General features: G+C 37.6%; 1 protein-coding gene across 16 annotated transcripts in view; it reads right to left on the bottom strand.

Moving 5' to 3' along the window:
• PTPN13 (protein tyrosine phosphatase non-receptor type 13) overlaps positions 1-23373 on the bottom strand; it is a 204191-nt gene that overhangs the window by 20948 nt on the left and 159870 nt on the right. For 11 of the 16 annotated variants that reach the window (XM_046656429.1, XM_046656440.1, XM_046656437.1 and 8 more), the window contains 16 exons: positions 20997-21463; positions 19671-19817; positions 18328-18421; positions 17641-17726; positions 16794-16953; positions 15219-15433; positions 15006-15104; positions 12791-13155; positions 11719-11902; positions 10243-10401; positions 9533-9704; positions 9223-9433; positions 6060-6130; positions 3276-3337; positions 814-958; positions 22-159 (listed from right to left, as the gene is read on the bottom strand). In XM_046656429.1, the coding sequence (XP_046512385.1) occupies positions 22-159; positions 814-958; positions 3276-3337; positions 6060-6130; positions 9223-9433; positions 9533-9704; positions 10243-10401; positions 11719-11902; positions 12791-13155; positions 15006-15104; positions 15219-15433; positions 16794-16953; positions 17641-17726; positions 18328-18421; positions 19671-19817; positions 20997-21463 (2775 nt within the window). The remainder of the gene's footprint in view (positions 1-21; positions 160-813; positions 959-3275; positions 3338-6059; positions 6131-9222; positions 9434-9532; positions 9705-10242; positions 10402-11718; positions 11903-12790; positions 13156-15005; positions 15105-15218; positions 15434-16793; positions 16954-17640; positions 17727-18327; positions 18422-19670; positions 19818-20996; positions 21464-23373) is intronic. The other 5 variants (XM_046656431.1, XM_046656436.1, XM_046656430.1 and 2 more) reach the window with 2 other exon arrangements.

Here is a 23373-nt window from a genome sequence, read left to right on the forward strand (position 1 = left end):
TATTCATTGTGGTTCATCTACCTGGAGCACAGGCATCTCCTGCTCCACTATTTTGGTTTAAAAGGTTCTGGGCTTCCTCATCCACGACATCCAGCAGAGACTGGATAACTTCAGCTTCTTGAGGATCATCACAAATGTCATCTTCTTGTATATCAGATTCTTGAAAAACAGTAATTTACATGGAGTTTTACTTAAAAATATTGATATGAGAAAGAGACAATGTGTCAAACAGAATATACTAGGTCTTTCAAATTTTAAGCATCTACTTTGAAAAGCAGCCATGACTGGAAAGCAGATTACGCTGACGGGACCTCGTTGTTGTTACTTCTAGAATTTCTCTGGCTGCTAGGACACACCACCACACAGATGCAACGGACAAAAATAAGCCAAAACCAATGCCTGTGATACACCTTTCCAAAAGACATTAATAGTTTAAAGCTTATTTTCTTAAAATAATCCCAAATTATTAACTCATGAAAGAAATTCAACTAAAGAGATTATGTTACAAAGATTAAGGATCTAACAGAGCAGTCCAAACATACCCAAGAAAAATCTTCTAAATTATTTGGTAGCCTGTGAATTGCTGCTTCAAAGAATACAAGAACATTACCAAGCAAAACAGCTATCTTTTCAATCATCTAAAAATAGTTTTAAACTTAGAGATGAGAAGGAATACTAGACATATGTGCAGTAATACAGTCAACGATAATTAATATTACATTGTTCTTTTATTTCTGGAACAATAATCTTCCCTTTTAAAGCCATAGGAACATGTAAGGCACATAGAGAAGATACCTAAGATTTCTTTATTACCTGAATTATTAGGGCATTTAGAGTAACTGGATGACTGATCTGGAAAACTATCTTTGGAGAGACTCAAATTTGCTGATCCCTTCATCTGATAAGTAGAGCTTTTTACTTCAGGGCACAAAACTTCAATTATTTCTTCCCCATTAACCTAAAACATAAATTCAAAGCAAATCATTAGTTTCCTATTTTACTAACTTCCAGGATTAAGGAGGGTCTGCACAGTGCTCCTCTCTGTCCTTCTCCCCTTCCTCCTTAGCACGAAATCCATTTCCTATCTCCCCACCTTAGATCAGTGTTTCTAGGAAATAGTGCAATGAAAAGTGCAAAGGGGATGAAACTTTCTGTCATCAAACACGTCTGGAAACACTAGATTACACAACATTAAATCAATACTTTTATTCCAAGAATTATCACAATGCTAATGTAAATTGAGTTGGCAAAAGAGAAATCTGTTATATAGTATTTCCTAACCTTATTTGACTGCAGAAACCTCATTTTTGAGGCATATTTTATGTGACTTGTCTTCCATAGAGCTTTTTAGAAAAGTTTAATGGGATTACTAAATTTAGAAGTTGAGGGAAAAGAAAAAAAAAAAATCAATCTTTTAAGTATTTGTGAAGCTGTTACACGGACATAGACTCCAGTACAGGTACCTGATCAACTGTTAGGTATGAAGATTTTCAAATCTAGTCTAAATTTCATCTCAATTTAAGAAAAATAACAATGAGTTCCTAACTATAAAGTAATTATTAAATAGAATGTAATTTTATAATTTAATAGTAAAATTATAAAGCACTTCATGATGCATAGCCTATTAAAAGAAAAACGATTTGGGCAAAAATGCAAAATTAAATGATTAGAATAAATTAAAATAATTTTATACAAATAAAAGTGATTTACTCTGAAGATTTTACTTTTTCTTTTCTTTCTTTTTTTGGTGAGGAAGATTGTCCTTGAGCTAACATCTGTGCCAACATTCCTCTATTTTCTATGTGGGACGCTGCCACAGCATGGCTGGATGAGAGGTATGTAGGTCCACGCCCAGGATCCAAATCCGTTATTTCTCCAAAATATTATTTCTTCAAAAGAGTGGTTACAGAATGTTAAACAGTGTCGCTGGACTGTGACACTTCAATTTTCATGAGAAATTCATAGTGCAGACATTAGGATTCAAGGACAGAATGTTGTCTGAGAGACTTCCTGGAAGATTTTAACTCTAACAAAAAATGTTTGCAACCATGAAAACAAAGTCCTAGTTTCTAGGGTTTTATGTTAATTTAAACAGAAACAGAAACCTGTCTCCCTTTCAACAACATGCTGAAAATAAGCACTATACCGTATGACTAACACTAGAAATATATGAAAATTCAGTTGCTCCAGCTCTCTGAAACTGGAGACCTTATGAATAAACAGAGAACAGCAAGTGCTGCCGAATCTCAATCCACAAACATACAAATACCAACAAAGTTTTATTTTCCTGTCCTGATCATTTCTGCCTTGGAATTCTTCTGCTGAAGTATCTTTTCAGGACTTGCTAAATAAACCACGTCACAAGTTTGAATTAATGTAGTGAACTGAAAGGCACAGAATGTTGGGCTTCTGGTCACTACATTCATTTTCTCCTCCTAGACTAAACGCAGCTCATGTCCAGAAACCTTGCTGAGACGGTAAGATTTTCAGGTTACTAGGACAGCAATGCCTCAGCTCTGGATTTTACATGGGAAGACATTCAAATAGTGAGGTTCAGAATGGACTGTATGGGATGTGTGGGAGATGAAATGATTCCACAACATGGAGATCCAGCTGTGATCATTCTAGAATGTACATTACAGGCCAAAAGAAAATCATAAAAAGAACGGTTAGCCAAACAAACGGGCATGCATGTAGCCTTAAAGAGAGCCTGACGTGGAATGTAGCTACGCATTAAAACACTTTTGTTACGTCACCCCCAGATTTCTCTGCCCTAATCTTACATGATGTAGGTTCTTTCAAATTATTATGTGGTAAAGCACTTTCGACATGTCAAAACGCAAGTAAACCTATTTCTTTTGCTGCTACTGTTTTTCCTCACTAGTAGCAGAGAGCTGTCATTTGACAGTCACTGCTGGTCAACCTTAACCCAAAGGACCAATTTCACTTTCAATTACTTTCTTCTCTTCTGGGTATCTAAGAGACAATCAAAAGAATTGTGCACATTAATAAAAAATCCCAGCACTAAGGCTATCTACGTAAGTAATTAGCTTATTTAAGAGCTGAGTAGGTGCCAAATGATGGAGAGTTACTTGTGTGGGGCTTTACGTTGGGTGTTTTACTTGGGCAGGCCTTTTAGTGCACTAAAATATATTCCCACTATCAATACACGCATCTAAAAGGGCAAATATTTAAATGTGAAAACAGTTTTGTTCAAGACATAAACAAGCCATAGATAAGGACGTATGACATGCAGAAAGCAGCCGGTTATTTACCTTAGAGAATGAATTATTAGGAGTGAGGGCAGGCTTGCCACAAGGCTCCACCGTGTGATGACCTAAAAGGAACAACACCGAAAGCAAGGGATGAGCCAGTCAGAACCACAACAGGGACATCACAATAACGCAAGCAAACCCACACTGCTGTGCATGTTCTTATTGCATTAGTACACTAAGAGAAGTGTATCACAAAGTGATTCAAAACCAACTGGACAGAATCAAATATTGGAGAAGGGATTATTCCAAGGAAAAAGCCAATTTCTTAAAATAGTGTGCATAAAAGCTCATTTTGGGCTGAAAAGTTCTAGTGTGGGATATTGAATATAAATTATCCCAACCGGAGGGAAGAGACATTACAGGTGCTGAACTATATTCACTTTACTATTTAAGGGAAGAGAGCAAGACTTTTATCCCATTTCATAAAGGCAATCAATTTAACACAGTAAAATAAGTTATGAATACAACTGGAAAGGACTTTTTTTTTTTGAGGAAGATTAGCCCTGAGCTAACATCTGCTGCCAATCCTCCTCCTTTTGCTGAGGAAGACTGGCCCTGAGCTAACATCCGTGCCCATCTTTCTCTACTTTATACGTGGGATGCCTACCACAGCATGGCCTTCTGAGCAGTGTCATGTTGGTACCCGGGATCCGAACCGGCGAACCCCGGGCTGCTGAAGTGGAACGTGGGCACTTAAGTGCTGCACCACTGGGCTGGCCCCTAGAAAGGACTTTTAATGCATGTCTAAAACAAATGTTTATTTTTATTCTTAGCCATTAGAACAAAAAATCAATACATACATTAAAGTGAGATTGTCTTACAGTGAAAACAATTTGAAAGTAATTTGACTCATTAAATTATGTTTTCAAGAGATTTGACAGATATGGTAGAGTTTAGAAAAGTTAAACAGAAAGAAAGGAGAAGAAAAAAAAAAGAAATAGAGGTAAGTGTATGCAAGGACTTCTATTTGAGAATGACCTAAGAATAATTCCACTTAGAAAGATGAAGGTTGGGATAGAATTTTCAGGGATAAATTTCTATAATTATGTGGATGATATTACAAAAAGCTCAAGAACGCCATTTAATATTACTTTCAGGAAATATAATTCATTATTAAACTCTTAGGAAAAGTAATGAGAAAGTATACCAATAATCAACCACTAGTTCAAAAAAAAATCACACTGGAATAGTATACTACACTGCCCATCTTCCTCTATTTTATATGTGGGATGCCTACCACAGCATGGCTTTTGCCAAGTGGCGGAACTCCAGGCCGCCGAGAAGCAGAACGTGCGCACTTAACCGCTGTGCCACTGGGCTGGCCCCTAAAAACATTATTGTACACGCTTTTGTGTATGTATATATGCTCTCCTTTCTCTTGAGTAAATAAATAGGAGTGGAAATGGCTGGAACATATGGTGGTATATGTTTAAATTTTTAAGAAATTTTCAAACTGGTTGTACCATTTTACATTCCCATCCCTATAAGAGAGTTCCTATTATTGATACTACATGATTGTCAGAACTCATAAAGAAATTAGTTCTATGGGAATTAAGTCCAAGAATCCGGTAAAGACGGATCACTAGGCAGTTTCTACACTAGGGGCAAGGCACAGCTACTCCCTCTAGCTTTGAAAGTTATAAACAAGAGTCCTCCCAGAGGTCACTAGAAAAATGCTCTCCTGATTATTCTGTGTGACATGGTCTGACTCTAACATGAACTGGAACCAGGAGAGAGCAGCAAGCAGGACACTCAAGGCACTCAAGCCAACAATAGAGAAGGACAGTAACAGATGTGCTTTAGCTTTTAGAAGATAATCAAACTGAAACTGCAATAGTGAGATTTCTTTCAGCTGCTTTTGGTATTTAGATACCACTGCCTGATAACCTAAAAGTCTGGTTATGTACGAAGTACTGGATTTACATTACAAAAACACCACTTTCAACCACATTCCCCTGTGCCCAACATTCTTCTTATTATATTAATATTAGCACTAAAAGCTACACTTACTGAGCCTGAATATGTAAATGACAGCATGGAGTCAGACATCCTAGGATCAAGTTCTGATTCTACCATTTATCAACTCTGTGAGCTTGGGCAAGCTATCAAACTTCTCTGTGCCTCACTTTCCCCTTCTATAAAAGGAGGATAATAGTAACTCTAGTCTCACAGGGCTGTTGTTGTGAGGACTAAAGCACTTACAAGAATGCTTAGCGCAGAATATGCATTAAATTAACATTAACTGCTGCTGCAACTACTAATACTACAATTTCTACTATTATGCTGGAATGTAAGAAGACACTTTGTTTACTCATTGTCATATTCACAATGCCCAGAACAGTGCCTGCCACAGAGAAGAAATTCAATGACTGACTGAATAAATTATTATGTGACAATCACTGTGATAAGTGTTTCACATGAATTAATTTGTATTTATGCCTCATTATAATCTTACAAAGTAGATATTAATAACGTTCTTATTTTACTGGTAGGAAATAGAGGCTTAGATATGCATCAAGTAACTTGCTACCATCACACAGGATGCAGAAACTCAGGTCCATCTGGCTCCAAATCCCAGGGTCCACGCTGCTCTACTATTTCCCATTATACACTGAATTTTAGAGATGCTTTTATTTAAATGTAATTTTTTCACTTACAGAGACCCTGTAAACACTCTGATAGAGCAATAAAAACATTTTAATGATAGTTTCCAAACTTGCTTTTGGGGAAAAAAATAGTTACCTCTCCATAACTACTTGTGTCATAAAATGAATGTATTCGTACCATTGGCTTGGGTTGACTTCGGAGTTGAAACAGCAGACCTCCTGGAACTTGGGAACACTGGATGACCATCTCTGTGTTGTAACAGAAAGAAAAGGCAAGTGCAAATTATTTAAGATGTTTGTTTAAATTTCCTTCAAACCATCTGTTAACTACTTAGCCTTAGGAGTTTCATTTTGCATGGGCACCCCCTGAAGCTGTAGACAAAATTTTATGAGTCTTTATCTATGTTATTTCTAGAGGAAGATATTCTTGACCCAAAAAAGATTAAGACTCACTTCTTTACATAATCTTTCTTTGGGTTTCAGTTCAACCCATCACCATATTTTCCCTGTCATTTAAAACACTGGTAATACTCATGGTGTAATAACTTAGTTCTCTGTCACTCAGGGGATACTTCAAAGATAACATAACTTGGAAACCATAGATCACTGAGTTTTATATATCCAAAGGCCTTGATACATGTTTTTCTTTTAAATTATTTAAAGTGAAAATTTAGACAAAATATGTATAGTCACGCATTGCTTAATGATGAAGATACGTTCTGAGAAATGTGTCCTTAGGCAATTTCGCCATTGTGTAAACATCGTAGAGTGTACTTACACAAATCTAGATGGTATAGCCTACCACACACCTAGGCTATATGGTACTAATCTTATGGGGACACCATTGCACATGCGGTCCGTCGTTGACTGAAACATCGTTATGCGGTGTATGACTGTATATTCAGAGGATTCTAAGAATGGTACCACCCAATGTGAAAAACAGCCAAAAGGACAGAGCTTTGGAAATAGAGGATTAGGAAGCAATTCTATTGTTGCTAATACCTGAGAGAAAAGGGCGGTTGCCTAAAGTATATGGCGTTGGGAGAAGCAATTTGCCACAGGCCCTCAGTATCCCTGTATATTCTTCCTGGGTACCCCAGAATTGCAAGGCCCTGACCGCTTTTTACCTGGGCCAATTCTAAGGCTATGTTGCAGTGTGCAAGCTTGAGGGATGATGTAACCTCTCCTCTGAAACAAAAAGCAGGCTTCTCATAGGCTGCCGTAAAGGAGTGGGTGCCCAGGCTCTTCTTAGAGTATTCTTCTCTTGTAACACAACCCACAGCACGTGCGTGAATCCACTAGGCCCACTGTGTCACCTCCATGGGACTCAGAGGACGTGGAACTGACACCAATACCATGCCCAGGCTGCTGTAGGTGTCACTAGTCATCAAGTATTTTGTGCCTGATCTGGGAGTTTTATATCTTCTACGAGCACCCATGAAACAATAACTGGCTAGCTTATTAGCTTGCAAGCAGGGTAAAATCACAGACCGTTTACAGTTGTTGATGTACAGATAATTACAACAAGCACACCTGCCTTCATTATTGCTGCCTGTGGACTTTAAAGAGGGCAGATACGGACAACAGTGGCGAGAGAGCTGGAAGAGGGATGGGGGGAAAGCAATGGTGACTGCCACTGCTATACCTTTAGTGACGACAGCCGAGATAAAAGTGGAAAGACAAAGGAAAGTGATTTCAGGGCTAGGGCAGAGGGTGCTCTTCTGATTTTGAGGCAAAAATTCAGCTAGATCTACGATTAGGAGAGATGCTAATTTGCACAAAAATATCTTCCAGTTTGTTTGAACACTTTCCTCCCCGGCTAATCAACATTCAGCTACACCTCTGAAAATAACTGTACGCCAATCCAATTTTGATGTTCAAGGAAAAAAGTAGACAATCTAACTTAAAGGTTTAGAAGGAACAAATAACTTGATAATCAAATGATTTAATTAATAGTTCCCATATTTTGAAAGACACCTATGTAAAGCTCACCATGTATTAGATACAAATGTGAAGTTTCCCAAAATAACAAATGTCTGTAATCTAGAAAGCCTGGATTTACATCCATTGTGGCAGGTAGAATAACGGCCCCCAAAAGATGTCTGCATTCTAACCCTCGGAACCTGTGAACATGTTACCTCACGTGGCAAAAGGGATTTTGCAGATGTGAGTAAGGTAAGGATCTAGAGAGGAGGAGATTATCTTGGCTTGTGTGGCTGCGCCCGATGTAAGCACAGGGGTCCTTGTAAGTGAAAGAGGGAGGCAGGAGAGTCAGAGTCGAGAAAGAGACGTGATGACAGAAGTGGAGAGTTCTGTGATTGCTGGTTCTGAAGATGGAAGGGGCCGTGGGCCAAGGAATACGGGCAGTCTCTAGAAGGGGGAAAAGGCAAGGAAATGAATTTTCTCCCAGAGCCTAGAGAAGGAATGCAGCCCTGCCAACACGTGGATTTTTAGCCCACTGAGACGCATTTTGTATTTCTGATCTCCAGAACTATTAATAAACCAGTGCTGTTTTAAGCCACTATATCTGTAGTAATTAGAAACTAATACATATTTTACATTTATTTCCATTATTAAGTGAAAGAAAAGTTGCTATTAGTGTTTCTTATAATGTGAAATTGTAATAAGGTTTGGTGGGTGTGGTAATTCCCTGCTTCACTGGTTGTAGACATGAGGTTTGGGTAGGACTAATTCTGTTCCAGCTCTGGGAATGGGCCAGGACTGGCTGAGGCCCCACCACAGTCTTATCCCTTTGCCTCAATTTAGGGACTGGCCTTCACTTAGGTCTAAGGCCATCAGCTCACAGCCCTCGTGTTCCCATGGTGACTGGGGAGCCTTTTGTCTGAAGACTGCTCTGGGCGGTGTGGTACGCAGGTGTGAGGCATGAAGTGACACAGCCAGCTGACTATCATGAAGGAAAAACATTCACAGAGGAGAGAATAACCGAAAACAGCAAAGAAATGGAGCCAGTGCCCTGATCAGACATCACCTGATGACTAGCTTGTCTTTGGACTTTTTAATCCTCTAAGCCAGTAAATTCCCTTTCTTGTTTAAACCAAGTCGAGTTGTATTCTCTGTTACTTGCAACTGCAAACCTCCTAACTGACAACCGTGGTAACCACCCTTTAATAGCTGCAAACATGTATCCAAACGTTAATCCAGGTCAAGTGCTCTCAGAATCTCTTGTCCATCAGGAAGTCTGTTCTAGCTTTATCAACTTCTGCCAGTTTAGTCTGTGAATTACTAATTCAGGAATATCTTTTTAAGAGAACATAAGCATCACCGACGGCCCAAAATGCATGTGCACACACAAATAAAACCCACAAATAATTGCAGAGTACCTTGTTGCTTTCAGCACCACTGAAGGAAGTGACATGTCTAATGCTCTCTTAGCTTCTTCCAAGGTCATTCCTTGTGTGCTGACTCCATTCACATAGTGGATAATGTCTAATAGTTGGAGATTACCCTCGATGGCGGCCACTGATGTCGGATTGATGTCACTAATATAGACCACCTGATGAAGGCTGTCGTGACCTCCAGATAAGGAAAAACCTTCAGGGAACAGAAAATATTTGTTTCCTTAGTCTTAAGAGTACTTACTTTTAATGTAGCCAAGAAAATCACACTGCATGAAGCTTGAATTTGCATTACCTAACTCCTCTTTGTTGCACGTTAATGTAATGTCAGGGAGCAAATGAGGCAGCACTGGCATTCTGGGTAATTCTAGAACTCGTCCAAGAACTAATCTGACTGTCTTGGGTGCAGCTCGAAGCAGATTCACTGCATCTGTGTGAGTCATATTTGTAACATCTGTATCATTAACCTACAAAAATGAGAAAGGGGCAAAGTAGGGTTACAATTTTTTGGAACTAGAGAAGTTGCCAAGAAAATACAGTAATCTCTTTAACTTTTTATATAATATATATCAGCCATTAAGAGAGTCACAAAAAAGTGTGGTCTCTAAGTTACTGGTAATCCTCTTTATTGTGGAAATCATAAGCACAATGATCAATTAATAAGTGAAATAATAACGTAAGATACCTAACAAATCATCATTATGTTGCCGATATAGGAAATCTATCTTCATAGTAACTTCAGAAACTTTCTGTCTCTGAGACTCAAGATAGCTTGTCTAATGCTTTAAATGAGATTTGAGAGACTTCCAAATTAAAAAGGGAACTTTAAACATTTCCCAAACGGTTAACTATATAAAGGCCTTTACTCTTAAGAGGTGAAGAAGCAAAACATAAACCAAGCAGAGAAACAGAGCGTTATATTAACTCAACCTTCTTGTTCTTCCTTCTCCAGCCTGGCTTGCTCTTTGGTGACATGCCACAAACCCATTCCAATAAAAGTCTCACCTTTATCAGCCGGTCCCCAGGTTTTAGCCTTCCATCACTTTTGGCTGGATCCTGAATGACATCATGAACATAACAACCAATACTCTGACTGCCTTTGGTTACTGTAAAACCCAGGCTTCCTTTTTCTGATTTAATTAGGGTAATGAGGAGTTCTACTTCCTAAGGGAAGAAAACAGTGATTCCTTTAGGTTGTCTATTTTGCCCTACAGACAAACAGAAGGATGACTATTATTTCCATTGAATAACAGAGGAGGAAACCAAAACTTAAAAGGTTACTTACCTCGCTCAAATGAAGAAGCCAGGTCTATCCAACTCTAGACAGAACGCCCCCCATGTAAAAGCTGGGTTTAAATACAACATTACGTGCCTGTCTATAGATAGCTGAAACAGAACTTACTCAGGCTTCAATTCTTGTATTTTCACGATAAACAAGGACATATTAGTGGTTATATTTTGATGATCAAAGAATACATTTTGAGGGGAAGGTTTAGAAAAATTCTTCATAAATTTCTAAACAACTATCTTGGTGGCAAGAGCCACAAAAGAAAGATTTTTGGGGGGTAAAAACATGAAGTCTTTGGGTGATTAAGTATCACAACTTCATGTATTTAGTTGTGTAAAAACATTTCTTTAAGAGTTCAACTGAGACATAAAGGCTGCCTACAGCTTATAGGGGTAATGACAGATTTCTAAGGACATTATCAAAGATTGTTTTCACTCTACTGCTGAGAATGAAACTGAAGATATAGACGCTACACACACACACACATACTTACAGGCAAACAAAGTATCTGGAAAGATTAACTGCGAAATGTTTACAGTTTTTGGGTGTTGAGATTATAGGTGGTTTTAATCTTTTTCTTTGTTTTCTAATTTTCCTATAATAAATATTTATTACTTGGATAATAAAACTAGCATTGAAAAAGGCTGACTTTCAACGAATGTACAGGATATTATTCCTGGAAATTTGGCTTCCAAACTGAATTCTTAGGTTTACAAGTTCTAGGGCTATTAGTATAACGTAAAGGATTCCATTTGGCACAAAGGAAAATGCAGAGGAGAAAGGAATTACATTCAAACTTGATTAAAAATTAAACAGGTAACCCCTCAGAATTTGGGAAATAACAGGTACTGTATTGGGTACCCTACACATGTCATTTCATCTAATCCTCACCACAATCCTATGAGGTTACTAGTCCCAGTTTCTAGCCAAAACTACTAAGACTTAGAAGAATTAAGTAATTTGTCCACAGGCATCTGCCAAACTGCAGCAAGTCAGTGGTCTGGTCAGGATTTGTACCCAAGTCTTTTTCCCTAATTCTCAGCAGACAAACATAGCAGATATATTACCTATTTACCCGACTTGGATATGAAGTTCCTCTAAAAGACAGCCTTTCTCCTAAAGGGAAACTGTGTGCAACTACATCTTACTGGAGAAAATATTGGAATTTTCTTAATACAGAGGAAATAACCTACCAGTTCAAAGTCTTCAAGGTGGTTTTCCAAGTCATTTTTCAAAGATGTCAAGCTTTCTTGTCTAGTTGGCTCAGAAATGTGATATATGTGATATTTATCCATTGAATTAGTGGAAGCAGATTCTGATTGGGGTTGACAACTCTGCCCAGGGGTCACATCCAGTGGTAGAGGGGAAGGAGGATTACTACAAAGACAAGGAAGCAAGACTATTTTCAAATACACTTCAATGTCAATACAGTAAGTTTGTGCCACAAACAGAAAATGCTTTACAAATATTCATGTCTGCTCTTGATTGAGATCCGAGCTACCTTCTGACTCTGGATTAAAAATTTATTTCACATCTGCTAATGCTAAATGACAGTTCTCTGTCCAGGTTCTATTTTGAAGCTCTTTAAGCTGCATAAATCAGTAAAACAGGTTAAATAAATATACTCCTGATTCCTAGTTGCTAATTCAAGGCTGAGGCTAATGTTATTACAGAAGCCTAATGTGTGTTTCAACATAAGAAGAAAAAAAAATAGGAAAAGAATAAAGGTCTTATTCCTATGGTTATTTTGGATCATACAACAGGGAAAAAAAAAACTTGAACAAATATGGTTGGACCTGGATATACACAAAGACGTAACCAGAGTAAAGTGTATGAACAACTGCTAGGTTTATAGATGGAGTCTTTGTCTTTTTATGCCTCTATGCTGTCAATCATTTCTTCTTTCCCCGTCCTTTTGCACTCTTTTGAGTCTTACCTTTTCCAAACTCTCTACTGCATTGCTCCCCACCACTTCTGTTTTTATTCCTTTCTCTCCCATCTCATCACTATCTAAATATGCCTCTTCTCTTTCTGTTAAGTAATATGGATGATGGTGAAATACGAAGAACTTTCCTAATTCCTAGTAGAGATGCTCAAGAGAGCAGTGTGTCAGTCACACCAGCTAGATATTCAATATTCATCATCTGCCTCATCATCGTGAAGTTCACATAGAGACACAGTTCTCTCTCAGAGAAATGTAGGTTGCTGCTCTGGTTACTAACAACAGCCAGTTGCTTTGAGTGCTACACATAATACTGACAATACCTGTCCTCAAGTTCTGGTTTATTGGGTATTTTCTGAGGATAGTAAAACATGGTACAAATGGTATTTTCTTGACTCCTGAGGGCTTCGTGTGGACTTCGTGCCTGTGATACCATGTTGTTCAGAGTCTGATGCAAAGCTGAACTCCAGCTCATATTTGGTATCTTTGCTGGAGCTTTCTCTAGGTCGTCTTCTCCACTCTCACTGCTGTCACTGTAACTGTCTCTCCTGGATGGGGACGTGCGTTGTTTCTTGCTTTTGTCCGACATCTCATTTTCATCTGAGCTGGTGCCTTGCTCCACAACTACTGGTTGAGAAGAGTCTTTACTGCTGTTTGGAAGTACCTGTGCTGGAGAGTGCAGTGGGGTCTGTAATGAACACATTTAAAGAGATCAGAGTGCGACAATTTATATTAACTTTAGAACACTTAATTAAAAACAAACATGTTGAATAACAGCACTTTCTATTAAATTTTTTTTTTGCTTAAGGAAGATTATCCCTCAGCTGACATCTATGCCAGTCTTCCTCTACCTTTCATGTAGGACGCTGCCACAGCATGGCCTGATGAGTGGTGTGTAGGTCTGCGCCCGGGATCCGAACCTGCAAACCCCAGGCTGCCAAAGCGGAGTGCGCAAACTTAACTACTACACCACCGGGCTGGCCCCAAAAATATTCAATTAACTTTTTGATTAAAAAAAGTAATTTATGTTTATTAGAGAAAAAATCATATAAAAATAACAACTGTTAATATTGTACGACTTACGCTTTAAATCAGAATTAGAGTTATAGTATACATTGTACTTTGTGTCCTTTCAAAATTTAGGTTTCTATCATGCCTATTTTCTGAGGCCCTTAAATATGCTTTGAAAACAACTGCATAGAACTGTATAAAAATCCTACAGATGGCTATACCTTTGATTTATTTCAGAATTCTCCTTTTATTAGGTACAGAATTGCTTCTAGCTTTTCATCATTAACAGAAATCTAGGAGAACTTCTTAGTATGTAGACTTTCACCTGAGTTTCTCATTATTTCCTTGTAATTTCCTATGTAATAGAAATAGAATTTTCTACAATCAGCAGATAGGATGTTTTTAAAGGCCTTGTTAAATATCTCTAGACTGCTTTCCAGAAAGATTGTATCATTTATATACTCATCAAGAGAGTTCCACTCAGTTCTTTCTATCTGGTGCCCCAAATAAACATAGTCTCTTAAAATGCTCTTTATAATGAACCTTTCTTACAGAAACGTTACTTTCCTATTAACATCCTTGTAACACTCCCCCTCTCCCTGACATAAGGGCTAAAGTTTCCGGGGGCCAGACACTCCTGCTTCCATACCCAGGAGTCACGCTCGCTGGCAATGGAACACTATTTTTTAAGTAGACAGGCCAGAGGCTGTCCTTCTTCACTTATATTATTACACATCTATGTATGGATTCCCACCCATCAGTGTGCAATTTATAAATAACCACCAAAATAGATTTTGGATCCTTTAGCTATTCCTTGACATAAGAAAGTGAAATGGACAAACATATTTGCTTATTCTGTGATTTCCAGTGTTAAAAATGAAGGCAAAAAATCTGGGCCAGCCTGGTGGCACAGCGGTTAAGTGTGCATGTTCCACTTCAGCAGCCCGGGGTTTGCCGGTTCAGATCCCGGGTGCAGCCATGGCACCACTTGGCAAGCCATGCTGTGGTAGGTGTGCCACAAATGAAGTGGAGGAAGATGGGCACAGATATTGGCTTACGGCCAGTGTTCCTCAGCAAAAAGAGGAGGATTGGCAGCAGATGTTAGCTCAGGGCTAATCTTTCTCAAAAAAAAAAGGCAAAAAATCTTAAATAATTTTCGTTTTTATCCAAACTAGCTTAGAATGAGAATCACATTATCTAGTTTGGTTCAATGAAGAAATAGTCAAAAGGTTTCTTTAACCATTATTTTATGTCTTTTTCTATTTATGCTTAGAAAACAAATTCCTAAAATCCTAGAATCCTAGAATTCTGGAACTGGAAGGGAGAGAAGAGAAAGCGAATTGAATTACAGTACTTTACACTACAAATATAGAATGCACTCAGAGGTTAAGTGACGCACACAAGATAATACTCCCAGCTAAAGAAGTAAAACTCAGGACAGCAATACATGATGAAACCACCATTACAGCTGCATTAATCCTTAATCACTACTCTAAAAAAATATAAATTACTTTTCACAGGTCTCACCAAAAGAGCAGGGTCGATTTCCGGTAGCACACCAGGTGGAGGTCTACAGAGAAGCAAGGATACTTCTGGAGATGTTCCCCTGAGAGCAGATATGACTTCCTGGGAGTGTCAGGAACGAGAAATGAAGAGACAGTTAAACCAGCATTACGAAATCCTTCTGGAAGGCCAACTCGTTCCATCATTAAAAATGCTGCACCCCATGCCGGGGCTCACCTGCTGAGACAGTCCTTTCAAAGAGGCTCCATTCACCTTCAAGATAACATCTCCCACATCAATTTTTCCACTTTCTGCTGCTGGCTGTCCAGGAAAGAGCTTTTTAACTCTTACTATGCTGGTATTCATTTGCTCGGGTATAAGATTATCTTCTCGAGAAAAACTGAATCCTAGGCCTGAGCTATTTTTAAACAACTTTACCTCAAATGTATTCTCTGTAGAAAAAAGATACAAAAAATTTAAATATTCTTAACAGGCTATGTATATATATGAACACACATATCTACTTTCAGACACAGTTTAAAAAGCCCATTTCCCCACAATATTTATAGCTCTATAGGCACTATCGCACTCTTAGCCTATACTCAAATCCTATTTCATACTCTCTATCATTATGAAAACTTAACTTAATGAACTAAGTTGCATGAACTAACAAGCTGCTGGAATGGAAAAGAGTGTTCTGAAAATGAAATTATGCTTAATCCCATGTGTTTTAAGATTGTAGAATAACAGAGAAATAGATGGAAAAAGCCAAAGGAAGAGAAGAATGAGAGAAATTTAGGTACACGAGGGGAGAGAGACGGTAAGAGCAAAGCAAATGTTAAAGAGGGTTTGTGGAAGTAAGTTGACATTCTAATGTTTGGTGAGGCATAGTTTAATTCAGTAAATTGCAATGACATGATAAAATTCTCATCAACAAAAGAAATTAAAAGACCAATGGTTACTAAAGAATGAAAAACCTACTTAAAGAACATAGGGCAGTGAGATAAAGTGGGTATGCTAATCTTATTTTCATAATCAGGAAAAATAATATACACTGGGCTATTTTTTTCCCTTATTTTGGGGACTAATTCAGAATGGCTAACATTTGTGTAATCAAATAAGGATTTAAAATAAAAGATGAAACAATGACTATACACCACCACTATCATTTATAAAATAAAGGACACTGATGCCCTTTAAAAGGATGATAGATGGAATTTCAGAATAAAAGGTATTTCTGTATTATGAACACATTGAGCCTTATGAAAAATTCACTACGACATCATTCTTAATTTTGTTATTTTACTACCAATTAATGGTATGTCCAAGGGCTGGCAAAGTTTGAAAGAAAGATCAGTATCTGGGAACTACTACATGAATTTCTGCCCAGGGTTAGCTTGACAAGCCCATAAAATTAAATAGAAATATAAAAAATATATTTTATATACACATAAATATAAAAAATAAGAGGCAAGATTTCATATGGGTTTGAAGCCACTATCAGCAATTATTTATATTTATTTTTTTCCCTTAGAAATTTCATTTTGAATTTTACAACTATTTAAGGTACTAGTAAGTGACCATAATCTGTTTTATGCATGACTTCACTATCCAAAGTCTTTTAGACTCTTAAGAGCTGCAAATATGTTTTTATTTTTAAATTCAGTATAATGCTGCATCAGACTGTTATTTACACTTGACAAGAATAACTAAGACGACTCAGGCATGAACTGTGATCCAGCATTCAAAAATCAAATTTTGAATAAGCCAGGAGTAAGTTAGAGGCGAGCTGACAGTCTCCCAAGGGCTGACCTTCCGTGACAAAGCTGTAGTCTTTGACATGAGCCATTTTCTTCATTTTTTCTGGAGCTTGACCTTGGGCATCTGGATCTAGATAGGCGCATTGTGGGGCTACGGGCACATGTTCTTTGGATGATGGAGATTGTCCCTTTTCTAATAACAGATGAACCACCTGAACAATGGAATAGCACTTCATTAATTAAAAGGAATTATAAGAAAATAGATAAATTTTCAGGACTTTGTATAGTTGATGGCATAAAATCATTTAAAGTAACTACTTTGTCCACCAAAATAAAGGTAAAGGGAGAAAAAAATAGAGGGACAAAAGCAAGGGAGTGAAAATTTCAAAATCAAATTTTTACTATTTTCTGTATAAAAAGATAAATGATTTAAAAAATTCTATTATAAAAATAACATAAATATGATATAGGAAGTTTGGGTATTAGAATAAAATCAGTGCTATATTATTATACAAAGACCATTAAATAATTTGGTGAACTCTGTGACTCAGATGTATTAGAGCAAAGTGAGTTTAGCCTTTGGGCGGAAGAAGGACTAGACGTGAAAATCACTAGACATTTAGGAAAAATTTTAAAAATGCAATCTTCACTCTTCCTCCTGTCAGGTCTCTGGTGATATTAGCGCGACACGTGATATAGAAAGTCAGTTCCCTCAGTAAAAAAACCTCTTGTCCTAATGCTTGCTTTCCAGTTTGGAAGAAAAAATATACCAGAATGTTTACATGAATAGGCTTGGTTTCTTGACTAACAAATTTGAAAATGTCAACGAGATTGATCTTATTCACACATTATTATGTTCTTCTAAGGTATCTTAAAAGGTTGGTAAAATGAGCTGTTACCTGTCCTGTATTTCTCAGCGTCTCCACAGCTTGCTTGTGCGTAGCTCCCTCCAGACTGACTCCGTTGACAGCCAGGACACGATCACCTACAAATCAGGTAGTAATGTTGAAAGAAGCAAGTCATAAAATAAAGCTCCTGCGTGCTCTTGAATATCTTGTGGCCGTGCTTTGTATTAATTTGTTTGAGGAGAGAAAGACAAATTCTGGACAAAACTGTGTCACAGAGTTTCTTTAATCTGTATTTAATTTCTTTCTAATCTTAGGTACATTTTAGAACAAAATATTGTGTATATTATAAAATCAATTTAAATCATGGAAAAAGATAAACTGAACTACAAATACAGAGAGATTGGAGGGAATTAACCTGGTCAGTTCTTATCAGAAATGCAGATGTACTTTCACAAGGGCACGATCCCTTTCCCATTCTCTGGTAAGTTGTTTCTTAGAAAGTACAAACCATGAACTAAGACACTGTTAAGATATTTCCTGATACTAGAGAACAACCTGGAAAGAAGTGTTTTTGGAATGATATCAAGGAGTTTTTTTAATGCTGTAGTCTTAAAATAGTGTATGTTCTTATTTAATATTAAAAATAATCTGAAGGTCTATATCAATGTTCCGGTTTCTTATCTATTTGTTGAAGTGATAATCCTATATGTAATTCCCAAACACACACAAACACTCTACCTTTGTGAATTCTACCATCGGACTCTGCTGCTCCCTTGGGAATAACAGCTTTCACATAAATGCCACCATGTCTGACACTGGTATTCACACCTCCCTAAGTGGAAAAAGGCAAAATCAACATTGTGTAATATGAAAAATTTCGCACTCCATCTTTCAAATCTAAGACCTAGAAAGCATTCATTCATCAGCCAAAGCAGCAGCACCATGTCAGCAATTACTTCGATACCCAAGAATATTTCTAGCTAAGTTTTCTAAATGTTAAAGCAGTTACCTTTTAGAAAAACTCTTTATTCAGAAAATAACAACATGCCAGATTTGACTACATGAGCAATTGTTCTTCCTTTGTAAGTCTACACCACGCGTTATGAGCAAGCAGAAAGCAAAATCCATCTATGCAAAATTAGTGTGAGAACATAACTGTGAGAAAAAACAGCAGATGGAATAATATACTTCAGATGATATTTGCTAATCTGAAAGCAAATCATACGAATCAAGGAAAAAATTTTTTTTCATTTTAAAAGGCTTTGGTAGAGAAGGTTTGATATAGTGTAGATGAGATCTACTGGGTGATTTTCTATCTCTTGTGAATACTGAGCTTTCATTTCCCTTCACAATAAGATAATAAAATTCTAAAGAGGTTACGGCTGAAGAGCAAAAGCGTTCAATTATTTTTAAAAGTGCTAGAAAATTAGGTTTTCTTTTTGATCTCTATATGTTAATAGTACTATTTCCACCAGGTTTCTACATGGCTTTTAATAACTAACAGTACCCTTCAAATGTCATAAATGACAATGTTACAATTTAGGATATAGTATATTCATTAACAGAATTCTACAGTAATTTTATCAAATTACTTTAGATCAAATCATGCTTACTACCCTATTTTAACTATCTTAAAAGTACATACATTCCTTGGGAAGCTCTAATTTTAAAATACTAATCATGTTTACAACTTAATATATATTATTGGAGAGAAAGAGCATATAAATATACATTAGACTTTAATTATTTATGATGTGGGTTAAAAGGTACTGTTCCATGCTCATGCAGAAGCTGAGATATGTATACAAAGCATACTTATTAATTTTATATTTTCCAAGTCTTGCATCCAGATTAAGCAAGTATGAAAGCTACGGGTGAAAAGGTAGCATTTGTCTAATTTCTTTTAAACCACAGGAAAAAGTGACCAGCACACTCACTTTTTTAAAAAAAAAATTAAGATATGATTCAATTTCCAATTTTGGAAATATCTGACAAGTTTCCCTTTTGAAGCAAAATAATTAAATTAATAAATTGGCATACAACAGGCTGCTGGAAATGGAGAAGAGAAAACATTTGAAAACCTTGTCAAACAGTACCGTGACACTTATCCCCAAGCTGTTATCATTTTTAGCCAGTTCAACCTCAAAGATATCTCCAGGTTTAGGAGGTGATGAAGGAAAAGATTTAAAATTCATTTTGTTGGATGTATTCATTGAGGAGGAAGATTCCTTAACAAAGAAAAACAAACAAACAAAAAAGGATTTCTTGTTAGAGTCAAAATGAATTATTACTGGAAGATCAATATGTGTTTTTTGGAAAAATTAAGAAAAAGCAAGATATAAAGGGTTAGAGTGGATTCAAAGATCAAAGATCAGGTGGGTTGGAAGAGATCTTAGAGATCCTCTACTCCAATGCCTTCATATTTTATGGTTGAGGAAATTGAGCTCTAGAGATTAAAGCGTTTGCTTCAGGTCAAACAGCTAGATATGGTAGAGGGAAGCCCAGGATCTAGTTCAAACCTGGCTTTTACATAGTCTTTGCCCAATGTCTTTTATACTCCCAAATTTAGAAGGTATTTCCATTTCCTTTAAAAATCAATAGATATCAAGCAGTAGCTTTCAACTTGGGCCTCTAAGATGAGTAGGCTTCATGTTTACAAATCCAGTATAAACACAGGCACAACAGCTGAGCCCCGTTCACAAGGGCATTACCCTCTTACGAAGAATGCTGGTCTTTCAGGGAACAAAGGGCTTAAGGTTCTTTTCTGAATCTGCTTGTGAATGAGAGTTTAATTTCTGTCATTTCTAGGAGGTGAGTAATTTTCTATGTTGCTGTTGTTCTTACTACTGTCATGCATTCAGAACTTCAGGAGAACTTTGACTATCAATAGTAGAGTGAACTGTCCATTATGTGAACTATTTAGGAAGAACTTCTTCAGATATTAAATTCTCTTATTAATATAAACATTAAGTATGCAAGAGATGAACAACTTGTAGATAACAATCACAATCTGATTATTCATTCCTTTGTGTTATCAGGTACCGATTTCCCAGAATAACAGCCATTTTAGAGTTAGTATTCAAAGCTGCTAATTTCTCTGAAAGCATCAAATGCAGCAGCAGTTAGTAGCATAATATAAAAACTAATCACCCTATCCAGAATAATGTAAGAAGTTTATAGATTATTCTGCTCTGTAATTTATTTGCTGTTGTTTCCTTTGTTAAATGAAAAAAACAAAGATTCAAATTAAACTATGCCCAGATGGTTCTAGACTTATCGTGGTGATTACACTGTAATGCATATAAGTGTTGGATCATTATATTGTACACTGAAACTAATATGATATTGTAGGTCAATTACACTTTCCTAGAAAACAAACAAAAACAACAAAAAAAATTGAACTATGCCTTTTTCGGTGTTTGATGATCCTGACTGCTGGAATAAGTGGCTTCATCCATGTCTGAATCTCCACGGTCAGAGTAATCTGTTGCATCAGAAATGCCTGGTTTTTTAGCTTTGCTTCTGTTACTGTCAGTAGAAGTCCTCTTTTTCTCAGTGGCTTTGGATATCACAGATGGGGAAGGGCTGCCATGCTGTGATTCCTGCCAGGTTCGGTCACCTACATGGCTGGCAAAGAAACCATTGACCTGACTCTGGGACAAGCTGGCACTCTCAGTTCTGGAATCCTGAGAACTTAGGCTTCCCTCTCGCAGGCCCCCAGACAGCCCAAAAGAGTTCTCTGAGATGTGCCTTGGGGTACCATGTGGCCAGCGGTGATCCTCAGAAGAAGAATCGAGAGCAATGTCTTGCAGGTAGGAAGGTTTCTTCATGTAGTTTTTCATGCCATTGGCAACGTGCACAGGAGTAGAAGGCACTAAAAGTCAAAATCCATCAATGAGAATAACAGGTCAGTGACACACATGCTTATACACATCCACAATATTCCCTGATAATTGTTGGGACTATTTTACATAGGAAAACACAGGCACACCGTCTAACCCAGCATGACAAAGACTCAAGAAATGTAGAAGATGATTTCTGTTTCCTTTATTGCCTCTTTTGGTCATTCCTGCAGCAACTTCTACTGAAATGTGTACCACCTTCAACTTAACTGCCCATTTCCATTCTCCAAAATCTATTTCAAAGGAGTCACCTCTGTGAAGAATTTCTTAATTCTCTAACTAGAGAGAATTTGAATCTCCCAAATCCTTGACCCTTATTTAATGGTTATTTATATACTTGTTTTATATTGTCCTACCAGATTGCATTTTTTGGACTCCAAATAGTTATCAAAGAAGGAAATTCTAAATTCCTTACATATAATTCTTATCAAAAGTCACTTAACAGAGTGATGTCAGCATCATGGCAGAGTGAGCTCTTTCCTTAGTCTCTCCTCGCTAAGATACAACAAAAAGACATTCATAAACTAACAGAGGACATTCACACAACACAATAGACGTCTGCGAGATCCACACAGCCATACGTCCGAAGGCGGGGATGCTGGGCTCCCCTGGGAGGCAGTGGAAGGAGGTAAGTGGATCTCCTCTCAGTCCCGAATGGCAGCAATCTAGGGTGATGGACCTCACGTGGCAGCCAGCACACAACTCTGAGAGGAGAAGGGGGAAAAGGCAGCCCTCTACAGGAATGCTTGTGCTCCTGGAGTTGCCTCCCAGCCTGTGGGAATGCTCTACAACGAGGTGGCTAAGCAATCATGGAGGTGCCCACATCAAGCTGAGAAGTCTAAGTGGGCAGAGAGTGAGTGTGTGGGACAGCGCACAAGACAGAAAGCACCTCCCTGCTGGTGCACCAGCTTGGCCAGTAGGCCAGAGCAGGGGATCCCTGCCAGAGTCCTGGAGCCTTTGCATGTAAAGCAGCAGCAGCCAGTGAGCAAGCAAAGATGGGCCCTATCAGCACAGCTTCCAATGGACGGTCACATCTGCCAGAGGTCACAGTGGGCTCAGAAAACACAGTTCCTGCACCCCTGCCAGTGGTGGCAGGTGGAATCTGCAAGAAGATACTACTGCTAAGTAATGGCAAATGTCCACGCCATCAAATAGCATGAAGAAGTATACTAACATCCTGGACCAGAAGGAAAATGACAAGAGCCCAGAAATCAATCATGAATTCACAGAAATTTATAGTCTAAGTGATAGAGAATTCAAAATAGTTATCATAAAGAAACTCAATGAATTACAAGAAAACTCAGGAAGACAGTTCAATGATCTCAGGAATAAAATTAATGAACAGAGGGAATTCACAAAAGAGACTGAAACCATAAAAAAATCAGAAATGTTGGAGATGAAAAACACAATGAATGAGATAAAGAAAAATCTGGAATCCTTAAAAAACAGAGCTGACATTATGGAAGGCAGAATTAGTAATTTAGAGGAGAGCAGTACAGAAATGCTGCAGATGGAGGAGGAGAGAGAATTAAGAGTAAAAAGAAATGAAGACGTTCTCCAAGAAATATCCAACTCAATTAGGAAATACAACATAAGGATTATAGGTATTCCAGAGGGAGAACAGTGGGAGAAAGAAGCAGAGAGCTTGTTTAAAGAAATAATAGGTGAGAACTTCGCCAACCTGGGGAGGGAGCTGGAACTACATGCAAATGAAGCTAATAGAACTCCTAATTACATCAACATAAAAAGACCTTCTCCAAGGCCTGTAGTGGTAAAACTGGCAAACGTGAATGAGAAAGAAAAAATATTAAGGGAAGCAAGGCAGAAGAAAATAACTTACAAAGGAAGCCCTATCAGACTTTCACCAGATTTCTCAGCAGAA

The sequence above is a fragment of the Equus quagga genome, chromosome 3, assembly GCF_021613505.1.
Source record: "Equus quagga isolate Etosha38 chromosome 3, UCLA_HA_Equagga_1.0, whole genome shotgun sequence".
NCBI classification, from domain to species: Eukaryota; Metazoa; Chordata; class Mammalia; order Perissodactyla; family Equidae; genus Equus; species Equus quagga.